The sequence below is a fragment of the Rhinopithecus roxellana genome, chromosome 11 (genome assembly GCF_007565055.1).
Source record: "Rhinopithecus roxellana isolate Shanxi Qingling chromosome 11, ASM756505v1, whole genome shotgun sequence".
Taxonomy (NCBI): Eukaryota; Metazoa; Chordata; class Mammalia; order Primates; family Cercopithecidae; genus Rhinopithecus; species Rhinopithecus roxellana.
This window is the reverse complement of record NC_044559.1, coordinates 82,503,480-82,531,479: the sequence shown is the minus strand read 5'-3', so window position 1 is coordinate 82,531,479 and position 28,000 is coordinate 82,503,480. Positions and strand designations below refer to the sequence as shown.

The window sequence follows — 28,000 nt, the reverse complement described above, 5'->3', positions numbered from 1 at the left end:
ATCTAGAAATGTTGCACCATTGTTTCCTGAATATTTTCAGGAAGATATCGATCAATTCATCAAAAACCCAGATGAATCTAGAAAACAAAATCCTACCAGAATCAAGGTCTCCATTTCCATTAGCTGAGCTGAGACACTTTTCCAAGGGTGAAGATGAAGGGTCTTGCATATTGGAAGCTGACAAAGTGCTCTCCATGCCTGATGAGCAAGTGTCTCTTCTCTTAATTCATCCTGCAGAAAAAATTACCTAAGAGTAATCAAAAAAAAAAAAAAAAATCAGAGCAGTTTAATCATATTAATTATATTAACTTATTTTTAAATTGTTTTAAAAAACCTTAACCTTATTAGTGTTGCTACCATTTCATTAAAACTTTCAAGATGCAACGTAATGTTGATCATAGAAAATATCAGAAATCAGTATTCTGGTACACTGAGGCCAGGCACAGTGGCTCATGCCTGTAATCCCAGCACTTTGGGAGGCCAAGGTGGGCAGATCACTCGAGGTCAGGAGTTTGAGACCACCCTGGCCAACATGGTGAAACCTTGTCTCTACTGAAAATACAAAAATGAGTCAGAAGTGGTGGCAGGCGCCTGCAATTATAGCTACTCGGGAGGCTGAGGCAGTAGAATCGCTTGAACCTGGGAGGCAGGGGTTGCAGTGAGCTGAGATCACACCACTGTACTCCAGCCTGGGTGACAGAGCAAGGCTTCGTCTCAAAAACATTAATTAATTAATTAAAAAGACTAATGAGTACGTCTCTATACAAGGTCAACAACGTCAACAATAAAGGTCTCACCAGAGCAAAACCATCAGTGTTCTAAAGGTCATTGTCACCACTAAGATGGACACGTATTTCACCAACAGAAACTTGCATTTCAGTCCTCGATCCACCATGGCAACAGTGGGTAAGACGCTCCCCCGACCTTCAAGCTATGCAGCAGCAACTTCCACCCCCGCACACAACTTCAGCATCCCACACGCAGGTATTGCAACACGCAGTGCCCTGCCGCGGGAAGAAGTCCTCAGGTGTTACACATGATCTGTTACCAAAACCAGTTAAAGCATCGATGTTTGTGAATAATGTGCTTTTTCACAAAGTAGAAATGGAGACAAGACTTTCCCTATGACAGCACTGCTATTCCCCACTTGCCTTCTAATAAGATGGCTGGAAAAAGCAGCCACATTAGAGCTGGTTCCCGCAGAATCCTGTTCTCCAACTCCTTTATGTCAGGGCCCAGGAGACACCGGGAGAATTCGTATCCAATGAGCAGCCATACCTGGCTCTGATGCTTAGACACTGCCCACACGGTGTGTTAAACCCCCACAGCCACATGGTGTTTCTCTCATTCATTCAACATGCGCTTTCATTTCACACGTAGTTAGAAGTTTAAATAAGCCAACAGGCAGGTAGAGATGAAGAAATAAAAGAATATAGTGCACCTATATCTACTACCAATGGGATATTTTGTGACTCACATACTGGTAAAATATCTTTTAAAAAACATTTGGGGGTTTTGTCAAAATTGAAGGTTCATGTCAGGTGCAGTGGGTAGCCTACCTGCACCTGTCATCTCAGCTACTTGAGAGGCTGAGGCAGGAGGATCATTTGAGCTCAGGAGTTCACGGTCAGCCTGGGCAATATACCGAGACCCCCATCTCTAATTAAACAAAAAACAGAAGGTTCATGAAAGTGCATGTTACTCATTTATGCAATGGTAGAGAAAAAGCTGGAAAGTCAATGCCAGGAACAAATAGGAAGAGACAGGAAATGTACCAGGGACACAGTACTAAAATGTAATTCAACATGTGTTCAGTTATCCACCTGTTGTATTTAACATACTATACCAGACACTGTGGAGAGGACAGGAAGCTATTTCTCAATCACAGTACAAAGAAAGAAAATACCTATTTCAGAGTATACAAACTATAAAACTATATGGAGTGGGTCGGCAAGCAGCGATCTAGGCATTTTGCTACTACAAAGTTAAGTTCATGACTAAGCCAAGGGAAAAACAGTGCAACAGAGAAGACCCCTGCAAATGAGAGATTATCGCTCCTTCACTTTCTCAGCACAGGGCCTCATGTTTCCTGAGGCAAACATGCGGGCACAAGGGTTGAGTCGTAAAAGTCAACATCAGTGATACAAGAAACTTAAACCAGGACTTTCCTGATTTCAAGTGTGAGAGCTATGGGTAAAATGCAGTGTACTAGGTCCTAAACAGTTTCTTCAGCTTGGTTTAAAATCACAGAAAGGCTGGGCGCGGTGGCTTATGCCTGTAATCCTAGCACTTTGGGAGGCTGAGGCGGGCAGATCATCTAAGGTTGGGAGTTCAAGACCATCCTGACCAACATGGAGAAATCCCATCTCCACTAAAAATACAAAAATTAGCCAGGTGTGGTGGCACATGTTTCCAATCCCAGCTACTCAGGAGGCTGAGGCAAGAGAATCGCTTGAACTTGGGAGGTGGAGGTTGCGGTGAGCTGAAATGTGCCATTGCACACCAGCCTGGGCAACAAGAGCGAAACTCCATCTCAAAAACAAACAAACAAAAAAAAAATCACAGAAAGGACAAGTAAGTACCATGCCTGAAGAGCCATGGGCATGATGTGCTCACTGTGGCACCGTGTGGGGCACCACAGAGTAACCCAATCTTAACCATGGCCCTCTAGATGCATAAATCTAAGGCAGGTAGTGTAGGAAAATATGGTATATGCACAAATGACCTGAACCAAAATACAAACTGGGTTTGCTTCGTTCATAACGAAAATGAAATGTTTTAGATAGTGAAATCCTTTTTCAATAGTTTTTAATAATGAAAATAGGGCGGGCGCGGTGGCTCAAGCCTGTAATCCCAGCACTTTGGGAGGCCGAGATGGGCGGATCACGAGGTCAGGAGATCGAGACCATCCTGGCTAACACGGTGAAACCCCGTCCCTACTTAAAAAATACAAAAAACTAGCAGGGCGAGGTAGCGGGCGCCTGTAGTCCCAGCTCCTCGGGAGGCTGAGGCAGGAGAATGGTGTAAACCCGGGAGGCGGAGCTTGCAGTGAGCTGAGATCTGGCCACTGCACTCCAGCCTGGGCGACAGAACGAGACTCCGTCTCAAAAAAAAAAAAAAATAATAATAATAATAATAATAATAATAATGGAAATAAAGGTTTTTTTAATTTAAAAAATGCAGTTATCTTATATCCCCAGTGAATCACCTGCCATGTAACGAGCTTAGTTTCCGAAAGCTTAGCTGGAATGGACACTAAATGAAGGACTCTTTTAACAGCTGGAGGGGTTCTAAGATTTTGTTGTTGTTGTTAACGGAGGACACTGGTAAACTGAGCAATTTACTATGGAGGCTGGCTACATTTTATCCTGTAGGTATCAGTCTGCTAAAAGAACCCACCCAACGGTGGACAGAACTGCATTCTTCTACAAGCAATCCTTCCAGATTCCTGTGGTGACAGGGACACAAAAATTTGGACACGGGAACTACCTCTTTCACAACAATGAACCCACTGCGTTGGCAGGCGCGGAACTAAACATCACCTAACACCGAACTGCCCTGCTCGCACCTCGTCTCGGAAGGTTCCAGAGATTTTCTCCCACGGGCTGCACACAGCAGAGGAAAGGCTGTCTGCCAGGGGCACTCTAAGGTCTTCTGTGCTACACCTGGAGTTTCAGTGGGTAGCAAGACCCCCAGTTCACCTGGACTGCCCCGGCATGCAGACAGCGAGCGCTGAGGCACTGTGTAAACAAACCAGTAAGTAGCAGGACCCTCAGTTCACCTGGATTGCCCCGGCATGCAGACAGCAAGCACTGAGGCACTCGGTCAACAAACTACTTGCTGATAATCAAGTGTGTCCATCCAACCAAATACCCAAACTTCCACTGAGAATGTCCCGAGGGTAACTGGAATATTACAAAGGGTGAGATGCGCACCCTCTACCCCTCACCCCTGCCCCGTGTAAGGAAGTGTGATTATGAGATTACAGCATCACTTGGTCACTGAGAAACGGACACAACAGCCACCAACTCCAGAAGCCACAGGTGGCACGGGCTTGGAGAGGGGAGGGCGGCGACACTGTGGAAAGCTCGGCTCTCTCAGCTCTCCCTCCAATGATCCCTCAGGGAAAATACCGGGAATTTGGAGGGGAGAAGGGTGTGCAACTGAAGGAAAAACGTAGGAACTGAAACACGTGGAGCAAACAAAGGTAAACAAAGGAAGAAAAAGGGAGGAGAAAATGCCAGAATGTATCCAGGAGAAAGGGGCCTTGAAGGCATATGACAAAGCTCCAAAAATGACGATCATAACAAAACACAGAGCTCCACGAAAAGAAGCTTAGAGCTATGGACACAGGAGTACAACCACGGAGAGGGCACACAGAGAACACCCAAACGAGCCAGGGCAGGGAGGAATTCCAGTACGAAAGCCCCTCTCCTTACAAGCTCTCAGATTTCAAACTTTCATAGATAAGAGCAAAACCACAATCCAGGAAAACAATAATCAAAAGCGAGCAGTGTTTCACAATCCACACTTCAGCCTGGCCATCTCGGGTCCTGGCTCACGCTCAGGGATGGCTTCCCTGTGCTGTGTGTATGTGTGTATTTTGTGGGTGTATGCTTACTTTTGAGATGTTTAAAGAGCACAATTAACTCCATCTTGTCCAGTAAGTGCAAAAGCAATAACAGCGTCCTAGTGAGAAGAGACAGAAGCTAATGATGGGGAAAAATTAAAATTCTGGGTATGTGGGCCGGGCGAGTGGTTCGCAATCCCAGTGCTTTGGGAGGCCAAGGTGGGCAGATTACTTGAGGCCAGGTGTTTGAGACCAGCCTGGCCAATGTGATGAAACCCATCTCTACTAAAAATACAAAAATTAGCCTCTAAGGTATGGTGGCACATGCCTGTAATCGCAGCTATTTGGGAGGCTGAGGCACAAGAATTGCTTGAACCCAGGAGGCAGAGGTTGCAGTGAGCCGAGATCACACCACTGCACTCCAGCCTAGGAGTTGGAGCAAAAAAAAAAAATTATTTGTATGTGTACCCACTGGTCATTGGTTAGGTCATTTGAACTTAAAATGAACAGACTTCTCAGCAGTCTTGGGAACCTAAACCAGTTGGTAAGAAGAGGAGCTTCTGTCCCTCCAAATAGAAGAAATGGAAGTGTTAGCATGGTAAGCGTGCATTTACGATTATTTTATTCTACCAACACTTACAATGATTACTAAGGACTTAATAAACATGCACTTATTTAATCCTCGTACGAACTCTAGGATGTAAGTTATATTACTGTTCCCGTCTTACAGATAAGCAACCTAAGGGATGAAGTAACTTGCTCAGCATCACACAGCTGCTAGTGGTGGTACTGGGATTTGAACCCACACAGCTGGCTCCAGAACCCATGCCCTAACCAGTCAATCACAGTTCCCTTTCCCCCATTATCCACATTTCCCATAATGCAGCTATGACTTTTAAATTTTTTCTTAAACCATCGATTTTTAATAACTGAGCACCAATTATGGGGAAGGGGCAATGAAAAGAAATAATACTAAACTAGGGAGTGGCGGGGACCCCACACAGGGTCAGCTGCCCCGTGAGCACCCAACACTCCTAGGCATGGATCATTTTATTCCAAATTAATTCCTCCTGAAAAGCTTCCCTCAAGAGCTTATAGTAAACTTCTCTTAGCAAATTCTAACACAATTTTAAACTAATGCCAGACAGATAAGTGCTGATACCATGCAATTTTCTCGTGTATGTATTAATGGAACACCTGATTTACTTATGCCGGATACCACATTGGGCACTGGGGACAGACATATAAATACCAGTGGATGCCAGCAAGGACAACTGGCTGCTAAAAGCAAGTCTGTCCGTCCAACCGCATACACAACCACCACCAAGTCCACCAAGAATGCACCTGGAATCCCACGAAGGACAAGATGCAAATATCAACAAGGATAGGAAGGCGAGCTTGGGTGGGCCGGGGGGGTGCATCGAAGTGGAACAGAAAATTAGAAGAGGCTCAAGAGGAAATGCCCAGAGGATAAGAGGAAACTGAGGGGGCTGGGCATGGTGGCTCACACCTATAATCCCAGCACTTTGGGACGCTGAAGTGGGCAGATCACTTGAGGTCAGGAGTTTGAGACCAGCCTGGCCAACATGGCAAAACCGTCTCTACTGAAAATAAAAAAAATAAAAAAATAAAAAATTAGCTGGGTATGGTCGTGTGCACCTGTAATCCCAGCTACTCAGGAGGCCGAGGCAGAGGTTGCAGTGAGTTGAGATGGCGCCCACTGCACTACAGCCTGGGCGACAGAGCAACTCTGTTTCAAAAAAAAAAAGAGAGAGAGAGAGGAAATCGAAGGAGCAAAGAGAAGCACAGGCTTCAGAGACTCAGGAAGGTAGGAAAGTCATTAAACACAGAGGAACCAGCAGCAAACAGCATGGCAGACCCTTGGGAAAAAGTCTAAGGTGACTCAAGGGAGAGGGTGGGAGACAGGACTGTGGAGCAAGCGGTATCATGCTCATTCATCCCCAAATATGTACTGACCCCCCCATTCCACGTCAGGCACTGTTCTAGGCACAGGAAGGCATCTGTAACAAAACAAAACAAAAAATTCCTGCCCTGGTAGAGATCTCATCCTAATCAGGAGAAAGAGCCAATGGAGTTTTTTAATTAGTAGATGATATAGCCTGTTAGATGGTGGTAAGTGCTATAGGGAAAAAGGAAGCAGAAAAAATCAGGCAAACAAAGGATGATAATTATTAATATTATTATTACTTTTTTTTTTGAGACAGAGTCTCACTGATGTTCCCCAGGCTGGAGTGCAATGGTGCAATCTCGGCTCACTGCAACCTCCGCCTCCCAGGTTCAAGTGATTCTCCCGCCACAGCCTCCTGAGTAGCTGGGATTACAGGTGCACATGACCATACCCAGCTAATTTTTCTTTCTTTTTTTTTGTATTTTAGTAGAGACGGAATTTCGCCATGTTGGCCAGGCTGGTCTCGAACTCCTGGCCTCAAGTGATCTGCCCATCTTGGGCTCCTAAAATTCTGGGATTACAGGCATGAGCCACTGTGCTCGGCCAAAAGGATTATAATTATTTAGGTGACAGTCAGGGAAGACCTAGGAAGTGATATTTGAACAAAGACTTGGGGTGAGAACAGAGAGGCTGGTTGAGCCCAGGTGAGAGGAGAACGTTTGCCACAGTAAGGGCCTGAGCCCTGCGTATCACTCTGCAGATGGAGTGGACGTGGCAGGGTGTTGTTCCAGGAGGTGAAATGATCAGGTTTGTTTCAGAAGAAGCACTCAGGGAGCCATGGGTGAGATGGATGAATGGGAACAGACTAAAAACATGGAAATGCAGGCGAGGATCTGAACTAAGACAGTGGAGAAGAAATGAAGGGAACAGGTCCAAGAAGTATTTGAGAGACCCCATCAACAGAACGCCACAGAAATTATGCTAACAAAATGCAATCTTTTCACAGCACGCAGTCACGGTTCCTAGAATAAATTACTTCACTTTCCACAGCAACTAATGGAACCTATGCAGTGTCTGTGGAAACAGATAATAATTGGGGAAATCTATCAAATATGAGAATAATAACCTACTTCACAGAAATTTCTATTTACATTCAATTGGATTTTTGGGGGGTTTAGAAGGGCAAATCTTGGTGATAACAACTGCTCCACCCATAAGCTTTGCAAAATAGAAACAGGATATTTTTGAAAAGCCTTTTCCTAACTACAATACCCTAACCCCCAAAAAGGCTATTATTAAAAGAAAATATATTTCCTTTTGTTTCTTAAGCTATATGTACTTTCAAGAACAAGGTAAAAGTGTCTATTAATAAAAGTAACATTTTTTTCCAAAGACAATATAAAAAAGGTTCAGAAGACTGGGCTTATAAAAGCTAACTTCCTGTTTTAAACAACACACTTTGTGGTTTTGTGCAAAGTTAACTCTACTATAATTGGCTCCTTTTGTCTCTGTTGAACAACAGAATTCTAGTACTGGAACTTCTTATAAGAGTTGTCTTGGACCAGTGAAAAGAACTGAGAGCTTGCAGAGTAAGGGGATAACAAGGCCATTATGTAGCTGTGTGACATAAGCAAATTACTTAACCTCTCTGTTCCTCAAATTTCTCATCAGTTCAATTAGAAGGCTTGATGAGATGGAATCACCCCTTTCAAATCTAAAATTTTATCAATCCAGGTGTTTTTAGGATTCACTGTACATTTTCTGCATTCAGATTATCTGCATTCAGATTATCCGCATTCAGATTATCCGTTTATATTTGAAGCAAATTTAATACAATAAGCATTCTCCCCTCTCAACCCTATCTTTCCTTCTCCTTTCATTTGAGGTATAGTCAAAGAATAGAGTAATGCTAGCACAGGCTAAGCAAAGCTTTGTTAGGAAGAACACGAGTGAGGAAGAACACACGTTAGATATTACTCTTCACCTAGCCAAAAGTAACTGGGGGCTCATTATCTATGTTGCACGCATCTCGACCAGCACTGCCTGATCTATACCTGCCTGGTCCAGTACAGTAACCACTATATGTGGCTACGGTGCACTGGAAATGTATCTAGTACTGCTGAGGACCTGAATTTTAATTTTAATGACCTTGAACTGAACTAGGCACATGTGGGTAGAAGGTGGGCAGCCCAGCGAGACCACTGCACTGATGAACCGTATTTGAGAGCTTGGAACATGTCCCAAACAACCATCAATTCTTGGCTCTCTTAAAAGTTTTAATGTAATAATGTCAAGCTAGTTAAAACTCATGAATTTTTAAATCTAAGAAACTTCAAAAGGAGACTTAACAGTTTCCCCCGAATATTCCACAAATGATTCATGGCAAACTTCCTAACACAGCACAGGTTTTGATTAAATGGGCTGCATTTTTATGTCAATGGAAAATGTCAAAGGAGAAACATCTTAGAAACTTTTGGCCCGGCGCAGTGGCTCAAGCCTGTAATCCCAGCACTTTGGGAGGCCGAGACGGGCGGATCACGAGGTCAGGAGATCGAGACCATCCTGGCTAACACGGTGAAACCCCCTCTCTACTAAAAAATACAAAAAACTAGCCGGGCGAGGTGGCGGCGCCTGTAGTCCCAGCTACTCGGGAGGCTGAGGCAGGAGAATGGCGGGAACCCGGGAGGCGGAGCTTGCAGTGAGCTGAGATCCGGCCACTGCACTCCATCCTGGGCAACAGAGCAAGACTCCGTCTCAAAAAAAAAAAAAAAAAGAAAAAGAAACTGTTACGTGTGTCACACAAAGACTATTTGCTTTTTTTCATTCACTTATAAATTCAAGAAAATCATTCCACCTCAAAAATGCAGTCAAGTACCAAGTTTTTCTGTAAAGAAAAGTCCATGAATATAACTATTAATAAATCAGTTACGTGTCAGTGGCTTATAGACTCTTATTAAAAGGGGAAAAGTTTGCTCAAGTCTTATGACTCCTCATTACCCATTTGCCTCTAACCACACACTACAGAATGGTAATCTGAGACTGTAAAATTTAAATGCATCAAATCAATCATTTTAAATAGAACTCAAGGCCGGGTGCGGTGACTCATGCCTGTAATCCCAGCACTTTGGGAGGCTGAAGCGGAAGGATCAGTTGAGGTCAGGAGTTTGAGACCAGCCTGACCAACATGGTGAAACCCCGTCTCCACTAAAAATGCAAAAATTAGCAGGGCTTGGTGGCGTGTGTCTCTAATCCTAGCTACTCAGGAGGCTGAGGCAGGAGAATCACTTGAACCTGTGAGGCTGAGGTTGCAGTGAGCCAAGATCGCACCACCGCACTCCAGCCTGGGCAACAGAGTAAGACTCCAACTCAATAAATAAATAAATAAAACTGAAGAGTGACAATACAAAGACCAACAAGAAAGCCACTGAAAGAGTAGCACAGCGGCCGGGCCCGGTGGCTCATGCCTGTAATGCCAGCACTTTGGGAGGCCAAAGCAGGCGGATCACAAGGTCAGGAGTTCGAGACCAGCCTGACCAACATGCTGAAACCCTGTCTCTATTAAAAATAGAAAAAGTAGCCGGGCATGGTGGTACGCGCATATAATCCCAGCTACTCAGAAGGCTGAGGCAGGAGAATCGCTTGAACTTGGGAGATGGAGGTTATAGTGAACCAAGATAGCACTACTGCACTCCAGCCTGGGCAACAGAGGGAGACTCTGTCTCAAAAAAAAAAAAAAGAGTAGCAGAGTGAAAGCTCACATGACTCTGGAGGGCAACGGCAGTACCACTCAGAGACTTCCCTTACTTCCACCCACGTGGCTGCAAAATTGATTCACTTTGGCAAACAATGGGTCCCACGTTGACTTTTTCAACAACATCTAGTTTTTTCCTTCCTATAAGAGACAGACACACTCTTGGTAGAAATCTTAAAAAGTAAAATTATAAAGAAAGAAATTAAAATCACTTGTAATTTTAACACTCAGTGATAATCAATTTTATGTTTCTATAGTATCTCCTCCTGACAGTTTCTCTGTCAATTTTTTGTTTGTTTGTTTAGTTCATACAGAATTTGGAATTCTAATCCATTTTTCATTTTGCATTACACAGAGGGAATTTCTCATATCATTAAGATTCTCTGAAAACATGACTTGATATGTTTGTATAATTTTTATTATAAAATGAATAAGGTCATGTATTTCCCATGCCTCTGCTGCCGCTCATTAAAGCTATTTATATTATTTTTTCACCATGATAAGTAGCACTCTACTCACGACTCTCAGTCAGAAATCCTACATCTCTGATGTCTCCTTAATGTAGAATCCCAGAAGTTAAATTATAGGATCAAAAATATGGGGACACGACACAGTTGAGGCTCATGACTCCCCTGAAAACATGCTGTCTAGTCCGCTAGGCTGGTTTACTAGCAAGGCAGGAGAAAACATCTAAACTCTTTACATCTTTTTTCCATTTGATATTCAAAAAATAGTATCCTGGCCAGGTGTGGTGGCTCATGCCTGTCATCCCAACACTTTGGGAGGCCGAGGCGGGTGGATCACTTGAGCTCAGGAGTTCGAGACCAGCCTGGGCAACATGGTGAAACCCAGTCTCTACTAAAAATGCAAAAATTATCCAGGTGTGGTGGCACACACCTGTAATCCCAGCTACTCAGGAGGCTGAGGCAGGAGAATCACTTGAACCCAGGAGGTGGAGGTTGCAGTCAGCTGAGATTGCACCACTGCACTCCAGCCTGGACAAAGAGCGAGACTCTGTCTCAAACGAAAGAAAAAAATAGTATACTGCCAGTGTAATTTGCAATTCGCCTGTTGATGCCTCTTTCACTTCCTTCCCATATTTAAACTCTATTGGTATCTGTGATGGATTTTTAAGCGACCTAGATTATTTTTTATCTCACAAAACTATTGCAAATATTTTTCTCAGTTTTCCTTTTCATGGTTTCTTTTGACAAGACAGAATGTTTCTCTTTTTAAACTTAGTCAGATCTATCAATTTGCTTTATTTCTTCTAAAACTTGTAAAACGTCTTCCCCTACCCTAAGATACCAGAAGTCTAACTTTTGTGGAATTTCAAGTGTTACATTCACTGTTTTAACATACAAGGAATTTACACTGATATTTTGTCAGTTGCACCTTTCAGTTCATCCTCCTCACAATTAAATAATCCACTCCTATCTCATTAGATGGTTATATCCTGTCTATCCTTTTTTTCTTTTTTATTTTTTTGAGACAGAGTATCGCTGTGTCACCCAGGCTGGAGTGCAGTAGTGTGATATCAGCTCACTCAACCTCCGCCTCCCGTTCAAGTGATTCTCCTGCCTCAGCCTCCCGAGTAGCTGGGATTACAGGTGCATGTAACCACGACTGGCTAATTTTTGTATTTTTAGTAGAGACAGCGTTTTGCCATGTTGGTCAGGCTGGTCTCGAACTCCTGACCTCAGGTGATCCAACCATCTCAGCCTCCCAAAGTGCTGGGATTACAGGCATGAGCCACGACGCCCAGCCTCATATATTACGTTCTTACACACACAGGGCTGTTTCAGTTCACCAAACTTTCCTTCAATAAGAAAAGCTGAAGGAACGGAAACCCTATATACTGTTCACATACCCCTCTAGTTAAACAATAATTAAATTGGGGTCATTTAAGGTAGGTTTGCAAAGGGACAACAGTAATTTTGTTTGCAGTCTCTAATAACTTTGTCGTCCCAAGCATTCCACTCTGAGGAGAACATATCTGAAAGGTAGAAATCACTGTGGCAGAGGCTGCTAACTCCACCACCCCTGAATCTGTCTTCTACTTTGTCTACAGTAAGGAGTAACTGGCTGATCAAAACAACATTGCCTGGCTTTCCTTGTGGTTAGATGAATTCAAGCAACTAAGTTCTGCTAATGGGAGATGTATAGGATTCACGTGCTCAACTACAGGGTAGAAGGGGCATGCCTTTGACCTCTGACCCCTAGACCTAGGATCACCCAGCTGACTGTCCCCACGAACGGCGAAGCAGAAGATACAGGGACTTGGTCCTGAGACTGCAAGGCTGTTCTGCCAGCTCCAGGCCACTACATCAGAGGAAAATAAGCCACTCTCTTGTTGATGCCACTCTAACTTTGGGTCGCTGATACACAGCCAATCCCAAATCCTAACAACTATTTCCCAGAAGTATTGTGGTCCCCCCCCCTTTTTTTTTTTTTTGTTCTTTAATTTGAGAAAGGGTCTCGCTCTCTCGCCCAGGCTGGAGTGCAGCGGTTCGATCTCGGCTCACTGCCTCCACCTCCCGGGTTCAAGTGATCCTCCCAACTCAGTCTCCCAAGTAGCTGGGATTACAGGGGCATGCCACCATGCACGGTAGAGACGGGGTTTCACCATGTTGCCCAGGCTGGTCTCAAATTCGTGGGCTGAAGTGATCCACCCACCAGCACGTCCAGTGAGATGATTTTTTATATCAGAGTTACATCCGCATATAATTTTGAAAGCCAAAGTCTATAAGCCCTGTGCATCAACACCCACCCCCTAATAAACAAACCCAGTCATCTCCTGCCCTTCTCCCGCCTCCCCATCTCCTGCTTGGGGACAACTTTCGCTCTCTCAGCCTATTGTTCTGGCATTCCTCTCCACTCTCTGGGGAACATGCCACTTCCCAGTTCTTCCATATCTGTCATTATTAGGTGATGCCTACTGGTCACATGACCCTCACACCCCAACAGCTCCCCAACACGCTCACTCCCCTGGCAGCTCCCATTGCGTCCTTAGGTCTCTGCAAACATGCCAAGAGTGATTACTTCTCCCATTGCACCCAACTTTCCCCTGTCATTAATAATGGTCTTGTTTATTCCAAGTCCTGAATTTTCTATGTATTTAATCACCAATTCAAATCCAAATTTTTCATAAACTGTCTAAAGCACCTGTCCATAAATTGGGGTATATAGGTACTGTATTTATTTCATCTTGAAGCAATGTCTACTGGGGCCTTCTTTTCTGCTATAATCTACACGAACTGCTTCCCCGCCTGGGACACCAGCGTTAGCCAGCAGTCTCGCCTCCCCCTCCTCTATCATATACAGGGCCTCCTGTCTGCTTCCCTCTTAGCATCTGGCTCCTGATGAAGAAACACACCCTCCAATAGATTCCTAAAGAAAGGATTTATGTGGAAACTCTGGATGGGTGGCATGTCTTTAACCTATTCTATTTCACCACTAGTTTAGGTGGGTAGAGAATTCTACGTTGGGCCCGGCACTGTGGCTCATGTCTGTGATCCCAGCACTTTGGGAGGCCGAGGTGGGTGGATTACCTGAGGTCAGGAGTTCGAGACCAGTCTGGCCAACACAATGAAACCTCGTCTCTACTAAAAATACAAAAGTTAGCCCAGCATGGTAGCATGCACCTGTAATCCCAGCTATTCGGGAGGCTAAGGGAGGAGACTTCCTTGAACCCGGGAGGCGGAGGCTGCGGTGAGCCGAGATCAGCCCACTCCACTCCAGCCTGGGTGACAGAGCAAGATTCCATCTTGGAAAAAAAAAAAAGAATTCTACGTTGGAAAAACATCCTCCCTCAGAATCTTGAGGGTTTCCCTCCATGGCCATCTGGCTTCCATCGTTGAGGTGTCTGATGCTGTCCTAATTAGGGGACTTTTTGACATTCTGAAATCTCACAATAATGTGCCTGGTGGCACCCTATTGGTGAGCAACTTCTTTCAAGATTGAAATTCAGGTTCTTCAGCTCTAGGATATTTTCTTGAATTATTGCTAATTTCCTCATCTCCGTTTTCTCTTTCATTCTAACGGTCATTCAAATGCTAGACTTCTTTCATTTCCTTAAATTTTCCCTTTACCTTCTATCACTTTATTTTGTGTAATCCACCGTCTGGGATATTTCCTCAACTTTCTCGCTAACCCTTCCATTGAGTTTTACATTTTAATTTCTAAAAGCTCTTCTTCCTTTTTTTAATGCTCATAATAGGCTCTGTTTTCATCCTATCCTGCTTGTTACGTGGATGTAAAATTTTCTATTATATCCCTGAGGCTATGAATGGTTTTTAGATTTTCTTCTCTCCTTCATAGACGTTATTTTTCTCTCTGTTAGTTCTGGTTTCTACTTTTATATTACTGCTTCCCTCAGTAGTCCAGTACTTCTTAGATGTTTGCTGATGTTGCAGAGTAGGAAATTAAAAGGCTGACTGGGCCAGGTGAGGTGGCTGACACGTGTAATCCCAGCACTTTGGGAGGCCAAAGCAGGCAGGTCAGCTGAAGTTAGGAGTTCGAGACCAGCCTGGCCAACACGGTGAAACCCTGTCTCTAATATAAGTATAAAAATTAGCCAGGCATGGTGGCGGGCACCTGTAATTTCAGCTACTAGGGAGGTTGAGGCAGGAGAATTGCTTGAACCCGGGAGAGGGAGGTTGTAGTGAACTGAGATTGCGCCACTGCACTACAGCCTGGGCGACAGAGCGAGATTCTGTCTCAAACAAAACAAAACAAAAGGCTGACTGGTATCTCTCAGTACATGGTGGAGGTTGTTAAATAGGGAAATCAGTGTATAGAGATTTGGGGTTTCCAGGGAGGAAACCCCAACGTTAGTCAGTTTAAGACTTTTCTCTTAGTTTGGTCAAATTACACAGAAAAGGACTTCTCATTTTCCAGTACAGAAATGCTTACGGTTTCCCGCCTACTGTCACTGATCTAGAATCCGGCATTCCAAACAGATACAATCAGTTTCTTCCCCAATATTAGGCAAATTTGGCTAGAAGAAAGATCTCCCTCTTAAAATCAAAGCAATAAAGATAAGTCCAGTTCCAATTTCAGATTTCCAGTTATGAGTCGATAAATTCTCTCCTTCCCTTATGCTAATTCTAATATAGCATTTTCCACTTCAATTTTGTCTTACTAGACACAAGAAATGTAAAACTATCATTGTGCAATTGGAGTCATCCAAACTCAAGTGAAAAAGTGAAACTTTAAACTGTGATAACAAAGCTACGTAAGCATTAGAAATCATTCTCATCTCCATTCATCAAGGCAGGCTCCCCAAGGCTCACTGCTCAGGAAGGGCTCACTACAGTGAAAGCCACCAATGACTCAGACCTTCTAAACTAATCTGCCTTCAAGACGTCCAAGAAAATGGCATTTGTGCTAAGTAATAACATACTCAACTTTGGGTTTACCACTTGGCAAAGGGAAAGGGGTTACAGTTGGTTTTTTGTTTTTTTGGTTTTTTTTAATGATTCAGAAAAGATAATAATCTCCCAATGAAAATAAAATGTGAAGGTCTAAGCGAAATGCTCGCGAAATTCCAGACATGCTAGAGCCGCCCTTGAAAATCGCTTAGCACGTCTAAATCACAGAGAAAGCTGTCTCATTTCACACTCCAGGAATTTCAAAATGAGCACAGGCATCTATGCCGAGACCTTTCAAAATATTTCAATCAAAAGGGAAAAATCTCAAAGGATTCTGAAAGGAGGTACCACCAAATTTTAAGCCGAAATCTTGGTCTCTGAAAATCACTGCTTCCATGTTCCTAAGAAGCAACATACAACAGCCCAGAATCGCAGCAGTATCAGGAAGAACCGCATCTGTAAATGGCTTTGAAGATGAAAAGCAGTGTTAAGTGCCAAGCGCTATTATCAACGCGCGCTTTCTTCTATTTATACTCGCCCTGTCACCCAGGTCACTCTGCTAATAATACCTAACTAAGTACATCTCTTCCCCCACTCTCACCAGCCAACTCACAGCCTTTCTCAGAAGAGACAGGCCCTGCCTCATCCCATCATCAAGTGAGACGAGCTGATTGTTCGGGGCAGAAGTTCATCTTGCCATCCGCCATATGCTCAGAGCTTGATTTACCTTGATTAGGACAGCAATTTACTCACCATTTTTCAACAAGGCTTACATTGGTTTTCACTCAGAATAGATTGAAATCTGACACAAATTACTGCCCTGGCATAAAAAAAAAATGCTGATTTTTAAAATCAGATTCATGCCTCAATACTAGGAAATAAGATCTGTTGGGGATAACAGGTACTTGAGGAGTAAATACCTCCTATTCACACAATAGCATTCGGTGTCTTCTAATTCATGGTTTTTACTGTCACCTCTTAAAACCTCCCAAACAGCATATATTGCCCAAGAGCATAAGGTGAACAAATCAGTTGTTCAAAAATGGGCATGTGCAAAGTGAGAAAAACAAGAGGCTTCCAAGTTAGTTGCTCAGGAGAAGAAAACAAAGTGTACCATCTTGAAAGTAGGTTTATTTACTCTTTGCCAACAAATTTTTTATTTACTATAAAGAAGGATGAGGTTTTGCAATACCCAGTTAAACACTGCTACACAACAGGTCTTTGCATCAAGGTACTTCTTGTACCAGAAATTTACACCCAAGCCACAAAGGTCATCCCCATCCTTCGCTAAGCAGAAGACTGAGTTTGGTCATAGGGCCTTTTTTTTTTTTTTTAATTTTTGTGGGTACATGGTGTAAATGGGGCCTTATTTAAAATGCAGCAGTTTTAGAATTAGCAGAGATGTAGTCACACTGGGTTCAAACCTATTGGACAAACCCTACATACAGGATTTCCCTGTCCCTTATAAATATTAAAAGGAATAAATTAGAGCATCCCCCCAAGTTTGCAAAAGGGCTAAGTAAACCTTATATTCCCCAACAGATTTGTGTATTGCATTACATACAAATGCAGATAAGTCATTTTAAGTAGATCTTGTGTTGTCCATACCATCATGAGACTCAAAAAGTAAAGAAACTTACAAGGAAGGCTTGTGTAAGCCAGACATGCATGGATAATGCCTAATTAGGGCATAATTTTCTGGGTGGATTTTATGAATTGATGACTTCAAGCCAAACAAATGCACAGCAACAATGCTTGAGAGGTGCCACAAAGTTCAAAATACCAGAAGAAGTTCTTCTCCCACTGTTAACCAAAATACCAATAATGAAGAAATGAAGAGTCCCAACCCCGCAAAGTTATCAGCCAGCGGGAGCCCCTCGCCTGTGGAGCCCGGCATTCTAGTCGGAGATTCCTACAACTGGAGTATATAGATATCTCCTATCCACCAAGGTTTTTGGTTTTTGTTTTTTGTTTTTTTGAGACAGACTCTAGCTCTGTAGACCAGGCTAGAGTGCAGTGGCACGATCTCAGCTCACTGCAACCTCTGCCTCCTGGGTTCAAGCGATTCTCCTGCCTCAGCCTCCTGAGTAGCTGGGATTACAGGCGTGTGCCACCACACCCGGATAATTTTTTCTGTTTAATAGAGACAGGGTTTCTCCATGTTGGTCAGGCTGGTCTTGAATTCCTGACCTCAGGTGATCTGCCTGTCTCAGCCTCCCAAAGTGCTGAGATTACAGGCGTGAGCCACTGCGCCTGGCCTATCCACCAAATTTTATAAATTATATCATTTAAGTGCATGAAGGAAGTTTACTAGAGTCTGCCTGAAAATCATTAGGCAAAGTAAATAAAAACACTCTCACTTACTATGGTCAGTAAAGGACTCAGAAAATGTGCAGGACTGGCAGGAGGCCCGTGTCCGTACGATAATGTCTTATCAGGCACCAGAATGTGCTCCTGGCCTTTAAGTGCCCCAAGCAACACTGTCCTCAGCTGTAAAAAGAAGGGACTGTCCTAGAAGCTTCTTCACTCTCATCTCCCACTCAAGCACGTCAGGGAAGGTAAGTTTCCACTCACCTTCCTTGTTATAATCAAGAGGATGTGGCAGGAGGAAATAATAGAGCATCCACCAGGATGGAACAGAGACTGAAAGAAGGGAATAGTCACCATGGGCTGAGCCAGATCACAAAAGCTTTCATGAAAAAGGTGGATCTGAGCCAGGCCTGGAGAAAACTGTGAAGTCTGACAAGCCGGAGGAATGGGAGGTTCCTCCAGGCTAAGGGGGAGGCAGGGTGAGCTCTGCCTCTCTGGTCCCAGAGCCTGCACTGGGAAATGGGCAGGAGAACCTGACGAATGTGTAGTGGCCAGTTGACACGTGGCCCTGAGTGCCTAGCTGGCTATTCAAAGACCTAATCTCATCACTTGTACAAGGCCACTGAAGTTCACAGCGGTAGAGGGAGGAAGAGGGAAAGAGGAGGTTCTGCACTTTACAGCTCTCTAGGAAGCACACAGCACAGTTCGGTCAGTTTTAAAGGCAACGAATGACAAAGACTAAATCCCAAGTTTCGCCATAAACTCTGTCTGTTACTGTACAAGGGCTATCTTCTCCAAGCAGCAGCGTGGAGGGCTGCGACGGTTCTCTCTCATCCCAGGGCTGGCTATCTTTCAATAATCATCCCACAGAGGGTGCATTAGGGGGAAGGCAAGAGAAAAAAAACGCCAAATTGCTCCACAGCTGTCGGCTTCTATGAAGCTGATGGCATCCAGCGGTTGGCCTCTCCTCACCTAAAGGCAGGGGGCACAGGCTTGGCAGGGATTAGCTCCTCCAGGGCATCAGGCCTCCCAGGCTCTTGAAAGCTGTCAGCTTCAACAGGAAACCCTGGCAGCTGCATTCAGTCGAACTTCTTTTCCTTTTTAATTAGCACAGGGACATGAGAATGCTTCTCAGAAGAGCCTGTCTGGCTTGGGGCCTCCTCTGCTGCCTCTTCCACTCAGTTAGAAAAGTCCTCTCCTTAGAAAGCCCCAAGGATCTCACCTGCCACAGAACAAACCTCTCAAAAAGCATCCCCTCCGGCCAGGCGCGGTGGCTCATGCCTGTAATCCCAGCACTTTAGGAGGCTGAGGCGGGCAGATTACCTGAGGTCAGGAGTTCGAGACCAGTCTGGCCAACATGGTGAAACCCTGTCTGCACTAAAACTACAAAAATCAGCCAGGTGTGGTGGCACACGCCTGTAATCCCAGCTACTTGGGAGGCTGAGACAGGAGAATTGCTTGAGCCCAGGAAACAGAGGTTGCAATGAGCTGAGATCGTGCCACTGCACTCCAGTCTGGCCGGCAGAGTGAGACTCTGTCTCAAAGAAAAAACAAATAAACAAAAAGCATCCCCTCCAAAAAGAGCCTGGGCGGTAAGTCTCTTAAGTACACACCTTTTTGCGCACTTGGGACCTTAAAAGCCTCCTTTTCGTTAGGTCAATGGGAAAATTAAGGCTGAGGCTGCAAGTGAGATGAGAAAACACCAAATATGTAGGATACAGACTACACCTCTCAACCATGACATTCATGCTGACTTTCTCTGAGCAAATATATCCAGGTGAAAGGACACACCAGGATTCAACCCACAACTTCCAGCACAGGGAGCTGGAGGAGTGATCTTATACCTCCTGTTTGTTTATAAATATAATTTGTGCTACAAAAGAATAATTATGATTAAAGTATCTCCACAGGCAGATAAAGTTTAACTTAGGGAATTAAAACCAACGATGAAAGTAATTGACAAAAGAAGGAGGCTGCCCGGACAGTAAATGTTGCCCTCTGATGTCCTCACGCATATTCATGACCTCTGTCCTCTGGTTCAGACATCGCCAGGGTGATGGGCTCAGGATAAACCCTGATCTTCCTACCCAAAACCTCCTTCCAAAGACTCCTCTTTCCCACTTCTCTGTGCTTAGGAAGGTGAACTCATTGTCCCTGCAGGTACAAATGCAAACACCACCATAATCCAACCTAAATTTTAGCAGTGTGCTGTTCATTCTATGCCCTTGACTTTTTCTGTGGCTAACTCCACAGCATGCCGTTCCATGCCGTTTCATGGGACATTTCTCCATGAGTTCCGCACAAGCCATGCATCTCATTCCAACGGAATACCAACTGTAGGCTATTTAGAACAGTCTCCCACGAATGTCTGTCTTTAATTGAAGAACTGCAACCTAAGCCACGTACCAACTGGTACCGTTTATATCCAGTGACAGATATAATGCACACAGGAGACACAGAGCTCTTGCATTACCAGGGAGTAGTTCTGTTTAGTACACAGGCAAGATGGTGACTACTGAGTATACATACATAAATATATATATAAATATTTATACATATAAATATATATCTAAATATAAATATTTATATATAAAAAATACATATCTAAATATATAATATTTAGATATATAAATATGTATTTATATATCTATAATATATCTAAATATTATATATACAAATGTATATATATTTATATATCTATATAATTAGATATATATATATATAAAGCCCACCTGGAAAGAAATGTCCTTCCCAATCTGGAGATGGGAAAAAAGAAAAGTGACTGCAAACACGAATGCTTCCTCTGCAGTTGTGAAGTGTGTACCTTGTAAAAGAGTCAGAGAGATTTTTCTCTAATAAAAAGACAGTATATTTGTCCCAACGCCAAAAGCTTAAGTAAACATGTCTTCCACCTCTTAAAGCAGGTTTTTAAACTACACTTGTGCCTAGCAAATATTCTATCCTGCCATCCATCGCAGGAAAAATCAAATATAGAGGAGGGTGAAGATGAAAGGGATTAGCCAGGGTCACACCGAAAGTCCTGAACCAGAAATGGGGTTTGCGAATTCCCAGGACTTGGTTCACTCTAACCATCCAACTATGCTTTATTTATAACACCCCAAATTTAGTGCACTTCCGAAAATTAATACCAACTGTGAAAATTCAGCCACTTCAATTTGGCAAAATTGGACTTTTTCCCTGGCCCATTAAAAGAAGTGCAGTTAATTTCCACCAATATAGAGCAAGGGCCTTTGATTCTCCACCTTCGTAGTCCCAGGCCAACAGCACCAGGGAAGGGGTCTAGAAGCAGCTGACAAGACTGAGAAGACACAAAACGGTGTGTACCTGGGACTCACAAAAAGAGCAGCTGTTGTGTCTGTCTTCAGTTTTCTACATGAAAAGGAAATAATCCAATAAAAGACCAAAAACTGAAGTTCACTCTAAAAGACTGTTCTCTTCAGCGGCCAACACTGTTTGGAAGGGAAAATTCTAGCTCTCTTCCCCTAGCTTTCAATAGTGTCTTTTTCATTTCTACCAAGGACTTTTATCTAAAACATATTCTTACCTACATTCAGGGGGAGAAAACTGATTTATATTAAAATCAATTATTGGCCGGGCACGGTGCCTCAAGCCTGTAATCCCAGCACTTTGGGAGGCCGAGACAGGCGGATCACGAGGTCAGGAGATCGAGACCATCCTGGCTAACACGGTGAAACCCCGTCTCTACTAAAAACTACAAAAAACTAGCCGGGCGAGGTAGCGGCGCCTGTAGTCCCAGCTACTCGGGAGGCTGAGGCAGGAGAATGGCGTGAACCCGGGAGGCGGAGCTTGCAGTGAGCTGAGATCCGGCCACAGCACTCCAGCCCAGGTGACAGAGCGAGACTCCGTTTCCAAAAAAAAAAAAAAAAAAAAAAATCAATTATTTTCTAACAAAGATGAAATTTCAGAAACGCAACACTTTTCAAATCTTAAATCGTCGTTCATACAACAGGAAACAACATTCTGTCCTAACTAAGCATCTGCACTTATACATTTAAAAACAGTAATGTAAGCGTCCTTGAAAAGCTCTGCTCTCCCGCAACCATCTGAACTAAATCCAAAAAGAGAATGATTTAGTCTTACTCCATTTCAAAATTAACTACTAAACACAAACCCTATTAGAATGACCCTGTATAACCTCTCCAAAGACTCAATTTCCAAATCAATAAAATAAATAAAACAACCCACACCTATAAAAATTAGATAAGTGAATGGTTTAAAGTGCACGGTGAGACCAGGAACGGTGGCTCACACCTGTAATCCCAGCACTTTGGGAGGCTAAGGCGGGAGGATCACTTGAGGTCAGGAGTTCAAGACCAGCCTGGCCAACAGGGTGAAACCCCATCTCCACTAAAAACATAAAATTAGCTGGGCATGGTGGTGCGCACCTGTAGTCCCAGCTACCTGGGAGGCTGAGGTAGGAGAATCACTTGAACCCAGGAGCCAGAGGTTGCAATGAGCTGAGATCACACCACTGTACTCCAGCCTGGATGACAGAGCCAAAGTCCGTCTCAAAATAAGCAAATAAATAAAAATAAATAAAGTGCTATGCAAGTATCTCAGACACAGTAGTAAGCAATCAAGAGGTAGCAGTTACAATCTTAAGACAACATGTAAGACCAGGATTTCAAATAACTCTCTCTCCTGCTGGCTGGCGCTCTAGGCAAGTAACTCAAGCTATCTAAAGCCTGGCTCCTCTGTAACAGGAGGACAACAAAACTCTCCCAAAATAGATGAAATATAAATATGATGCAAGAAGAAGAGTTGCTGGCCAACAGCAGATATTTACATAAGCAGCTTTTTTTTTATTTTATTTTTAAAAGTATCTGAAGGACTGGATTGGGATGCTTGTAACACAAACAAATGATACATGCTTGAGGTGATGGATCCCAATGACCCTGATTTGCTCCTTCCACACTGTACACTTGTATCAAAATATCACATGCACTCCATACATATGTACCATTAGTATGTATCCATAAAAGCTTCTTAAAAATCTAAAAATAGGCCGGGCACGGTGGCTCAAGCCTGTAATCCCAGCACTTTGGGAGGCCGAGACGGGCAGATCACGAGGTCAGGAGATCGAGACCATCCTGGCTAACACGGTGAAACCCCGTCTCTACTAAAAAATACAAAAAAACTAGCCGGGCAAGGTGGCGGGCGCCTGTAGTCCCAGCTACTAGGGAGGCTGAGGCAGGAGAATGGCTTAAACCCGGGAGGTGGAGCTTGCAGTGAGCTGAGATCCGGCCACTGCACTCCAGTCTGGGCGACAGAGCGAGACTCCGTCTCAAAAAAAAAAAAAAAAAAAAAAAAAAAATCTAAAAATATTGTTAAATAAAGAGTATTTGGAGTAAAGAGGTAATTTCACATCAGATTAATTCACAATCCTTTCACTGCTAAATCTCTAGACCTACAATCCAAATGTCCCATTCCTTGGAGGTGCTCATTTAAGTTATATTTAAAACAAGACTTTGTAGGAACTTAGAGTTGGAATTTCACACTCTTGTACCATTCCTTAAAGTGATTCCATTCATATATTACTGTTGATTGAAATGGAGGGGAAAAAAACAACTTGCCAAGTTTGGCAGAAAGCAGGGAAGGCATACCTTAACATCTGTTTATAAGACATCTTTTTCTTGGCCAATAAAACTACAGGGAAAAATTCACAAGATGAAAGCCTGCCCCTTCTCCCACACGTCCCACACCTCCATACACTTCTTGTCTCATCACAGTTGCTAACATTATTTGTTCTACTTTGCAGAAGTCACCAAATGCTTTATCAAGCCCTGGATCTATCAAAATGTGTCATTTTTGCTTTTCAGAAAATGAGAAAGGAATGAAACAGAGAAACACAATGGATTCTTTCTTTAATCAATGTCAAAAACACACATGAATGGAAGCCTAGACGTGCCATCTCATCAATAACGTGAAGGACCCTAACCATCAGTGCATGGTTGACATATCATCACTTTTGCTTTTTAAAATTTACTACAGGCCAACCAGATGGGAAGTGTTAAGGTGGCATCTTTTCAACAGCACAGTGATGAACTGATCATGCAAAACCAATCCTGAAGGATTTTACTTGGAAACCTTACATGAATCATGTGACACATTCTTTCTTATACTGAAAGTTCTAAGCAGACTATCTTCCCTTCCTTACAACACAGTCTTGTAAACATCTTATTTACACTTGACTTAAACACAGCCCACACTTGTTTTAGCCAACAAGAGTATTTTCCTTAGGAATTGTCCCAGAAACTTTTAGTCTAACAAAGAGAGGAAGTACTGCCCAGTGGCCAAACCTAAACCCTAGGAACGGAAAACCTTGAACTTCAGAGTGGACGCTCTCACTCACTTGCTGGCTACCAGAAGGCTGCAGTCATCATCCATATCATAAACATGGACCCAGGAGATCCAAGCACCCTCCCGTCTGAAATGGTGGGGTATACTGTGCTATCTGGAAGAGTCTCTGAGCCTGGAAATTATTAGAACAAGATGACGTCAGGTGTTTCCTCACTGCTTGTATTCAAAGGCACACTGCTCTAACCCAGGCCATACCTTTGTGGGGTTATGTGGGAAGGCCACATACATATAAGCCTCCATCTTCTCTACCCTTCACCTTTTCCAGAGCACAAACGAAAACATGACCCCATGTGGAGCTTACCTCACTTAACAACAGTATTTTACTCTGCAGCAGGGCCCACAGCTCAGCTGCTGCCTTCACAAGCACAGTTGCGCATGGATGTTACCTAAGGCCAGTCATGCTTTCACCATCCTTTAGGGGAACACGAGTATGAACGATGAATCTCTTGGACCTATCTGCATAGATGTACTCAATCACAGATGTATTTTTCCCAGATAGAAGCACAGAGATCTTTAAGTGAGATTCCAGGCCAGCACCTTTATTTTGTAGATAAGGAGGTTGAGGCCGAGAAAGGTGACTCACTTGTCCCAGATCCCACAGCTGAACAGAACCATCTCCACGTAGACACTGGGCCTGATTATCTCTCTCTCTCTCTCTCTCTCTCTCTCTCCTCTCTCTCCTCTCTCCTCTCTCTCTCTCTCTCTCTCTCCCTCTCCCTCGTCAGGAATCTTCCTTACCAGCTAGTGTCAACAGATCCTGGATCACCAAACTGAATACACACATTCACTTCCTGGTTTGTTGTGATATATAATTTCCCAACATCTTTTTTTTTTTTTTTTTTTAATTTATAGGATGGGGGCAATAAGTTGCTGCTGAGGTAACATAGATTTAAGAATGGTTAGAAAAACCACAAAATGCATCCTGAATTACAGGTCCCAATGTCCTTTTGGTACAAAAATGTTTATGAGTTCTTACTTTAGAGCAGGGTAAAATTTCCTTCTGACCACTGCACCCATGAACCTCAAAAGTTCAGAGTAATAAAATATAAAGAGAGAAATGTCCAACCCAAGTATACTAGAACTGTAGGTCATTCGAATCCCACAGTGAACTCTTTTTGTTCAAATTATTTAAAAAAAGAAAACTCTGATAATCTGACAAAAATTTTTAGGCATAAGTGTAGGACCCGGAGAGAGTAAATTTCCTTTATGGACTTTTTATATCCCCAAAACATCCTGTATCAATAAAATGGAACCTCATTTTCTTACTATTCAAAGCAATGCTTCCGTCACTCACTATTTCCTTTCAAATGTGGGAGTCCTTTGGGGGCAGTGGTGAAAAAAAAAAAAAAGCCACCTTAGCTAGAGTGGGCAGCAATGGAAAATGGACAAATGTTTAGTACTCCCAGGAAAGCTTTATGATGAAAACAAAACAGGGAAGAGTCAGGAACCTTTTCTGGCTTTTTTAAAGTCTTGACTTCAAGTCAAGAATCGTGAAGCCAGTTATTTATAACAAGCAATGTTAAAAAAAAATAGTCTATAATGTCTGCAAGAACACAGGAAGAGGAAAAACTCTGCGATGTATTACTCCCATCATTACTGAAACGCATCTGCCAGAAGGACCTGCTGTTTGAGGTTCAGGATGGATGTATCCCAAGGGGAAATGGGAAACAGTTCCCACCTCGGAAGCCTCCACCAGCACTTCTAGAGCAACACACATCAAAACAGAGTGGTTGACCACTCTCTATTCCAGGATGGGGGTTGCGAGACCCCCTGCCGCGGGACAGTGTTCTGCACTAGCCCAGGAATGGATCCTGCAAGCAGTAAACTCTTCTTTGGTGGGGACCTGGACGGTTGGCAGAAGGGGACATGCCTGGGTGTCTCCCACTCTCTTGCAGGCAGGCAGCTTGGTCCCAGCAAGAGCAAAGATGAGATCTGAGAGAGTATTTATTTATGGAAGGGAGAAAGCAGAGTGTGCGCAAATTTAATGCTTAGTAGGGAAAAAGTCGCAGATCTCGTATCTTCAGGGAGGGCCTAGGGAACAACTCCTTCTGAGCAACAAGGCTTCTCCCCTCCCCCACCCCACTTACCCGCTCAACTCCCTCCCCACCCCCAACAGCCTCCCCAGGAAACGAGGCCACATTTAAGCCTGTTTTTTCCTTTTCTGCAACCTGGTGGAACCTGGGTCCATTCCTTTGGTGCAGACACGCTAGTGGGTCTCCCAGTTCCTTTCTCTACGGTGCAAGAGTGGAGGGGGGACGGAGAGTGGCGGGCAGCTGCAACTGAGCCAGATCCAAGAGGGGTCGGCCTCGTCTAAACTGGTTTCCCACCAATGGCCTCGGATCAGCCGCGGCTGCGCCGCGGGAACCATCAGGACGCGGCTGGGGTTGGCGCGCGAGGCCCCGGAACCCCAAACCTGGCTCGGTTCGGCAAGGTTCAGGGAAACAAGGTAGAGAACGCTGGGATGGGCGAGAAGTCGGGCGGCCGATCGTCAGGGTCACGAGCCTCGCCTTGCCTTCCCGGAATCCCACCCAACTTCAAAAGCCCAAAGATCCTGAAAATTCCGAAAGCGAAACTGCGAGCTGGTCTCCAGAAGTTTGGGAACGGTCTCCCAGGCTTTCCGGTCTCGTCCTGGGATTCTCGGACACCACAAACGCCATCAAGCACGAGCACCGGTGTCCATGGCTATTGCCCCGCAAGGTCCCGATCTGCGCCCCGGGAACTCCCTCGGCTTTTCGCGCATCCAGGCCCCCAGGCCCAACTACTGGTGCGCCCCGAGCCCCTGGGAGCCAGAGCGGTGGTCGGCCCGGCTCCTGCCCCGTCTCGGCTCCTCCCTTCTCCCCACTAGAAGGAAAAACTTGGGCCCTTCGAGAATCCTGTGGAATGTTCTTTGTAATCAACTGTACATCCGCTTCCACGGCACGGCCCCGTGCAAAATCGCGGGTTTCGGGGCGTTGGAGTAAATTGTGCGCTTGTCAGCGGCGACGTCAGGAGGACAAGGGGAGGGGTTCGCGGCTGAAACTGCACCTTCGCAGCACAGAGCCATTTTAGACTGCTCCCATCTCGCGGGGCCCATGGGAAAGCCGGCCCCAGGAGGGCGCGCCCAAGCGCAGGCTGGAGGAGCCATGGACGCGTCCTGGCCAGCGCGTCGCCATCGCTCAGCCTCGCCGCCCAGGTGGGAGGGGTCACCTGCCGCGAGGTCTCCAAGCCAGTGCCGCTTGCTCCCGGCCCCCACCCACCGACAGCACGGCGTCCGAGGGACCCTGTCCAGCCTCGCTCTGCGCTCCTGCAAACCACGTTGCTGCGCTAACTACAGACCTGGCCAACATGTCTTTGTAACCTTATCATTTAAAAACGCCTTCAGGCACCTGGCCGCTGCCAGATCAGGTTCGCGAACCCGGAGGAGGGCCTCCCACCTGCCCACGCCAGCCCCCGGGACCGTGCACGGCCGCCGTGTGGCCCCCGCCCACGAGGTCCCTCGGGCAGGCACCGCCGCGCGACCTCTGTTCAGCGGCCGCGTCCTGGCCACGGGCGACCCCTGTTGGGAACCCCTGTTCCCGGCTACGCTGCGTTCCCGCATTCCGGTGGCTCTCACCCGAGCTCGCGTGTGCTGGCTTTCCCTCCGGCTCCTCTGCCTGACTCCGATTTTGTCTCCAAACTCCACTCCCAGATCCTCCCCGCCCCGGAAC

General features: G+C 44.7%; 1 protein-coding gene across 3 annotated transcripts in view; it reads right to left on the bottom strand.

Moving 5' to 3' along the window:
• The window catches only part of SFMBT2 (Scm like with four mbt domains 2), a 255,539-nt gene that overhangs the window by 225,416 nt on the left and 2,123 nt on the right, over nucleotides 1–28,000 (bottom strand). For all 3 annotated transcript variants that reach the window (XM_030940693.1, XM_030940695.1, XM_030940694.1), the window contains exon 2: nucleotides 97–247. In XM_030940693.1, coding sequence (XP_030796553.1) covers nucleotides 97–196 — 100 coding nt within the window. In that variant the 5' untranslated portion in view covers nucleotides 197–247. The remainder of the gene's footprint in view (nucleotides 1–96; nucleotides 248–28,000) is intronic.